Source organism: Schistocerca americana, chromosome 8 (assembly GCF_021461395.2).
Source record: "Schistocerca americana isolate TAMUIC-IGC-003095 chromosome 8, iqSchAmer2.1, whole genome shotgun sequence".
NCBI classification, from domain to species: Eukaryota; Metazoa; Arthropoda; class Insecta; order Orthoptera; family Acrididae; genus Schistocerca; species Schistocerca americana.
The window spans coordinates 461,710,088-461,716,939 of NC_060126.1; the positions used below are offsets into that span (position 1 = coordinate 461,710,088).

General features: G+C 38.9%; 1 protein-coding gene across 6 annotated transcripts in view; it reads left to right on the forward strand.

The window, feature by feature from the left end:
- LOC124544755 (glucose-6-phosphate exchanger SLC37A2) overlaps positions 1-4,121 on the forward strand; it is a 379,793-nt gene extending 375,672 nt beyond the window's left edge. For 3 of the 6 annotated variants that reach the window (XM_047123423.1, XM_047123421.1, XM_047123422.1), the window contains exon 14: positions 3,753-4,117. In XM_047123423.1, coding sequence (XP_046979379.1) covers positions 3,753-3,821 — 69 coding nt within the window. In that variant the 3' untranslated portion in view covers positions 3,822-4,117. Of the gene's footprint in view, positions 1-3,752 lie in introns of all 6 variants that reach the window. The other 3 variants (XM_047123418.1, XM_047123419.1, XM_047123420.1) reach the window with 2 other exon arrangements.
- Positions 4,122-6,852: the final 2,731 nt, after the last annotated feature.

The following is a 6,852-nucleotide window of genomic DNA, read 5'->3' on the forward strand; positions in this document are numbered from 1 at the left end:
AAATTGTCCAGAATTGCTCAGTGGCGGATATGTATGAGGGGGCGTGCACTGCTGCTGCCCCCCCCCCCCCCCCGCCCCTTTCCTTGCGGGGCCACCTGCATTTCCACCCGCGCCACCTCCACCAGTCAGTGCGCACACTATTCATTCGTTTCTTTCATCAGTCGACTCAACTGAATCGAGATGCGTCTTCGTATTTTATGTATATCTGTCTGGCACATAGACAGCTAACACATACCTACTTGAAGTTACGGCCAGTCTAGTGCTCTCAATATGTTATTCTGTCTAGTATTTGTTCGAGAAAAGTCACCAATATTGTACTGTTTTCTTGTACAGAGAACCTTTGATATGTAGCATTACAAATACAGACTATTCGCTTAATAGAAAGCTAGTTTACATACAGAAGCAGAAATATTAAGAATGAAAAATGAATAAGTAAAAAATCCTAGTTGTAGCAAGTGTAAGTGTGAAGATTAGTCTAGAGTGGGAACGATCAGTTGATTGTGAAGTATTAACAATAGTAATTCATAGTAATTTCTCAGTAAAAATACTGCTATGAGATTCTTAACAATATTTTTACTGATAACATAACAATAGTATCCCATACGTAACTCCTATTATGAGTTAGGTATGGGAAACTATTGATTCACATATCTCTGGTTAAAGTGATTTTCGAGAAGATTCCTAAAAATGCATTGTTACTATATAGGCCCTCTACCAAATGCACTAGAAAGGAACAGAATCAACACACAAATTGCCGGATGACGTTGTCATTGGAAACTCTTGGCATTGTCTTCTATATGTGTATAATTAGTTTAAATAAAACTTCCTTACACTTTGCATGTGACTTGATTAGTTTTATATTACGGTAAAAGTAAAGGTAGCTCAAGATATCTTTAGGGCCCCCTCCTTGAGGTTTTTCTGTATCCGTCACTGGAACTGCTACACTGATGTATACAATTGGCCAACCTGTGTCCAAAGAGAATGGAAACTAAGCATACTATGTTTGATTTTTGTCCATATTAGCAACAAAGTGTGAGTTATGCAATGATGTAAGCTTATTTATTACAAAACATTGAGAAACCCCACATGTTCACTAAATAAAATCTAACTTAACATCAAGAAAACATATCACAAATGTCTCAAGGCACGGGCATTCTTTCTCTATGTTCATTTTAACAAAAACTGAGAAGAAAACTGGAATTTCAGCATAATTTTATGAAAGAATATTTTTTCTATCCCTGAAAAGTTTAGTTTTTTGGACACATGGGGTTTATCATTGTTTCCATTCAACTGTGATGTTAAGTTTCTGCTTTAAAAAAAAAAAAGAGCATATTTTGTTCATTGTCTGCGGCTTTATTTTTAATGTAACTTAATTTGTGTATCTCATCGTTTGTTGCTGGCAGAAGGGTGATAGTCTACGTCTCTTTGTAGGTGGCCTCTACTTCACAGTCTTCTAACAATCAACCATGTGAAGCATAGGTAGTGTTGAAGAGTTGTGTTTGTAAATGATATTTCACATGTTTTTGCTCCTCCTCCTACGTCTTAAAAATACCTTTTCATTCAGGGAAACACAAAATACTAGAGGGGATACACATACAGTAAAATGGGTGTAAAACCTACTGTGTTTGGCAGTGCTGGTTAACTAGTGTACCTTCAAGAACAGGTTCAAGAAACAATCATCCCTCATCTCAATAAAACAAACTTTGTTACCACTTTGGTTCTCACCTCTTCCACCTCTTTTGATTGTGGTGGTGATGAAGCAAGCTTCCAATGGCTCATTATACCTGTACACTACAACGATTTTTTACAACAACTGTGTCAGCAAATTTTTCTATAAATTACAAAATTTCCAAACACACACATTACAGTTTACCTATATTCCACCCTAAATGATGCTTCCACACATCCAATCTCTGGCCATCCTGATTTAGGTTTTCCGTGATTTCCCTAAATCGCTTCAGGCAAATGCCGGGATGGTTCCTTTGAAAGGGCACGGCCAATTTGCTTCCCCATCCTTCCCTCACCCGAGCTTGCGCTCCGTCTCTAATGACCTCGTTGTCGACGGGACGTTGAACACTAATCTCCTCCTCCTCCTTCCACACAGATGAAAGTCAGTCCCTCGATTCAGAGTAGAGTGGTGTCCCAATAAGAAAGTGGGAGCATGATGCATTCTATGCTGAGGTGGATGGAGAAACCTTTGCTGTGTCACCAATGTGTGCCCTCTGTCTCAGTCCCACACAACATGCTCCAGCGCTTGCTTATACTGCTAGTAGCTCTGGGGCCACTGCCACTATTCTTGCTTCTGGCTCTCCCCGAAAAGACTTATATGCTTGGAAAACTATTTCTGCCACTTCTTGATGTAATAATAATGAATATGTTTGGTATATGCCACCCAGAATGAGCACCAGAATGGCTAAAGGCTATGTCAACATCTAATTTGAGAATTGGTGCAAAGTGTTACATATGCACACTGCACTCAGATGTCACAGAATGATGTTATCGGCTGTAGTGTTGTGTGGTGAACTGCTCATCACTACTGCACATCCCCTAACTGCCCATCTTCTTAATGCCAACCTTGGAAACAACTCGCTTTCCATTAGTGTTCATCTCCTTCACCAATTCTGATTTTATACCATCAGTGGTGGCAAAACTATGTCCTTTGATGGTTCTCAGAAATAGAAGGAAGATGCAGAAGGCCACGCCTGGCATATAAAAACAGGCACCGAGGTGTGAGTGGGAGCATTATCGTGATGCAATTTCCACAGGTGGTTTTTCCACAATTCTGGTTGTTTCCTTTAGAATGCTTCATGCAAATGGTTCATAACTTCTAGGTAGTATTTCTTATTGACCATACAACTGTAAGGCAGGAACTCTTAATGCAGTAACCCACAGTAACTGAAGAAGACAATGAGAAGAACCTTCACATCTGATCAAACCTATCAAATTTTTTTGGTCTTGGTTCTTTAGGCAGTTTTCATTGGGATGATTTGACCTCGGCTTTGATGTCATATCCATATACCCATGTTTCATCACCTGTTATAACCTTCTTTGACATCTCTTTTGGGTGAAATATGTCAGTTTCAGAACGAACTTTGCTGCTACATGTCTCATGTCAAAAACTCCGAAAAAATTGCTTGGCTGGAGCTGAAGGATATGCCAACATCAGCAACCACTCTCATGTAGGTAGATTGGATGATTTTCCATGATCATATTATTTACTTCATCCACATTGTTATCAGTAATTGATGTGCTAGGATGGTCATCGTCAATGTCTTCTTGACCTGTGAAACGTTTATACCACTAAACTCTTGTCTTACTAATGGCAGATTTGCCAAAAGCCACAGTCAACATTTCAAACATGGCGCTGCATTTTATTCCACTCTTCAAGCAAAGTTTAATGCAAATTTTCTGATCCATCTGTAACACAACTAAAAATTCACTGAGCACACAGAAACGCATATAACCCTTTCTACTGTCAGCAGTAAACTAAATATTCAAAACATCTAAAAATGCAAACATACTTCACAAATGTATGTACCAATAAGATAAAAAATTGGATGTATAAGGCTCGCGAAGTTAAAAAATTCCCAGTTACCTTTTTTTATCACACTTCACATCTGGAAAAGCCATTTGCATCACCATTCACATTGTTACAGAGCATCTATCTTTCTCCCAGTCACTGTTTTTGCTTTGTATAAAAGACTCGGTCAAAGTACAGTTCAATAAGAGACAAATGCTTCTCTCTTTTACAGCTTTTAGTACGTCTGGTGATCAAGGAATTCACTCAAAGGCGGCGCAGGACTCGACAACACGTGGGTTAACTTTCAGCAGTTGTATTCCTTCATCATTCTCGAAGACACCAGCCATAGGAAATTACTAAAATGAAGAATACTTTCATGCAATGAAAGTATTTAATGTGTTGCCTTCCAGGATTTTATGATCTGAAAACTTTCAGAAAACTAGTGAACTCTTTCTGGATGTGTCATAAAAAAAAAAAAAAAACAAAAAAGCTCAACAGTTCCTCAGCTACAAAGTATATCAGGATACTGTAATCTCCACGACATATTGCTAAAATGAAGCAGGAAAACAATTTCCAAGAAATACTTACATTTGCACGCAATAAACCATTTTTGTATAAAAAAAATTCTTGTGTCCTCTTTTTTTAACTCTGTGGTGATGGAGTTATCGAAACACTCCCCTAACAAAGTAAAAATATGATTATTGTAACCACTACAATGTTATGATGTTATGAACATTTAAGCAGTAAGGAGTGTTCCCTGAGACTGCAGTCTGTGTGTGTGTGTGTGTGTGTGTGTGTGTGTGTGTGTGTGTGTGAGAGAGAGAGAGAGAGAGAGAGAGAGAGAGAGAGAGAGATATGGCCTTACTGGCTGAAAGCTTTATTTGTGACAGTCTTTTGATGTGCCTATCTGTGACTCAGCACCTACGCTATATGGTGAGTGGCAACTTCCCTTTTCATAATTTTGTTTAAGCAGTAATATATGTACATGTAAGACTGGGTCACAGTAAAACAGCAAAAAATGTCATTGGCTAAGGAATTGCCAGTTGTTAGTCTACTAACTTGAATTTTTGTTAGAATTTTATCTGACCCTTAGTTAATATTCTGAAAGTTTCAAAACAAATATATTCCTGTTACCTGCTTTAAAACTGGTTGAAATTTGGATAAGGAAATTTTGTCTGACTGTGGGCTACCAATGCCTGCAGTGAGACATCACACGAAACAGAGTGACACAGATATTTATTTAATTTATTACAAACTGATCCATGTATTCATATAAATTAATAGGAAAGTATTACATCAATAATCATTTCCCATTTAACTTGTCGAAAATCAACCAAAAATGAAAGATTGGAAATACATGGTGTATCAAAAAGAATCATCCCATTTGGCACATCTATTTTTTTGAAATTAATAAACATATAAAATGAATTTTGTTTTTTGATGAATGAGAAACGCAAAACAATTTTTTTGTACCTTTTCATAGGTGTTCAATATGCCCTCCTTGCGATGCATGGCGTATGTCAATGCGATATTCAAATTGTTCCCACACTGCAGCGAGCATGTCTTGAGTTACAGCTTCCATAGCTGCTGTTAAAACGATGTCTCAGTATATTCATTGTTGTTGGTAACAGAGGTACACAAACAATGTCTTTCATAAACCCCACACGAAAAATCTCATACAGTCAGGTCTGCTAACCTTGGAGGGAAGTAATGTAAGGCTGAATCATTTGGTCCAGTGCAACCGATCTATCATTCAGTAAACCTTTGATTTAAAACTTCCCGCACTTCCAGATGCCAAAATGCTGGTAAATGAAGTTGCTCCAATAAGTCTATAACTGTGGGAAAGTACAGTTCTCAAGCATATCAAGATGTGTGCTTCCTGTAACAGTAATCTCGGGAAAGAAAAATGGACATTGCACCTTTTCCCGTGAAACTGCACAATACACATTAAATTTTGGACAGTCCCTCTCATGTTGTACAGCTTCATGAGGTTGTCTCGTACCCCATATTCTCAAATTATAACAAATCACCTTTCCATTTAAATGGAATGTTGCCACATCACTAAACACTTTAAGCGTGGAAGAAAACCTTCATCCAACATCTTGCCAAGAACGAAATTAAAGAACTCCACATGTCGTCGTTTGCCACCTTCACAAAGAGCTAGCAGTAGCTGAATTTTGTATAGTACCTGTGTAAACGTTGATGCAACACACACCAGACGGACATCGGGGGCAAGCTGAGCTGTTGAGCTGCACGGCGAATGGATTTCTGCGGACACCTTGTGACGCTGTGGTGGATGTGGTCGATGCCTGTGATACACACTCAGGTATGGCCCGGCGGTTTGCCTTTACACAAACAACCCATTTCTCAGAATTGTTCATGCCATCAACTAATGCTCTGCACTGTAGGACGATCTACACCATACCTAGTATGAAAGTCATGATATACAGTTATTACTGATCCACACTGCACAAAATGTAGAATAAATAAGCTTTCTGTTGTCCCGACATAATTTTTACTAGAACTGAAATGGACACACTCCGCTGCCACCTAGTGGGAACCATGTAAAACTTGAGAGTTTGCTCTTTCCAACAGTACTTTGTTCACGCGCATTTCTCAAATAACTTAAGTTATGATTTTTTAAAATTAGATAGTCTTTTTGATGCACACTGTATGTTGTTTTGGTTTACCACATGAAACTGGTGCAGAAAAACCATTTTCACATTACTATCATTCACTGCAGCAACATCTGGTACCTCAGTCAAAATCTTATTTTTATTGTTCTCTCTTTGAAGTTCCACAAGTGTGGTGACAACTCCTATATCACTGTGAGGTGATCCCTGCACGAATGAACGAATGAATAATTAAATGTAATCCCTTGTTAATGTTTGGCCAATGTTATCAAATTTAAATGCAGCCAACATGAGCAACCAGTCTTCATCTGTAGAAAGGTATGATATTGTAATTTCATGTCCTTACTGTGGAACTGGGTAGGAATACTCATAATGGAATAACTAAGGCAGCTAGTGTAGATAAAACACACTTTATTACTGACACTGCGACACAGTGAAACAACTATTGTTCAGAGTGAACTGACTCAACCCAAGATAGTCTTGTCCCAGTGCTCTCACAGCCGAAGAAAGTCCCCGTCTCCCTTGCTATGGTTAATGGTGGTGGAGCTGCCACAGAGCGCCCTACACACACACACACACACACACACACACACACACACACACACAAACCGCCACCACAACCCTGCCTCGGGAGGGGGTGGGAGGTAGTTTCCAGACCAATACCAGCCATGACTTGGCTGGCTGCTATGCAGGGCATGG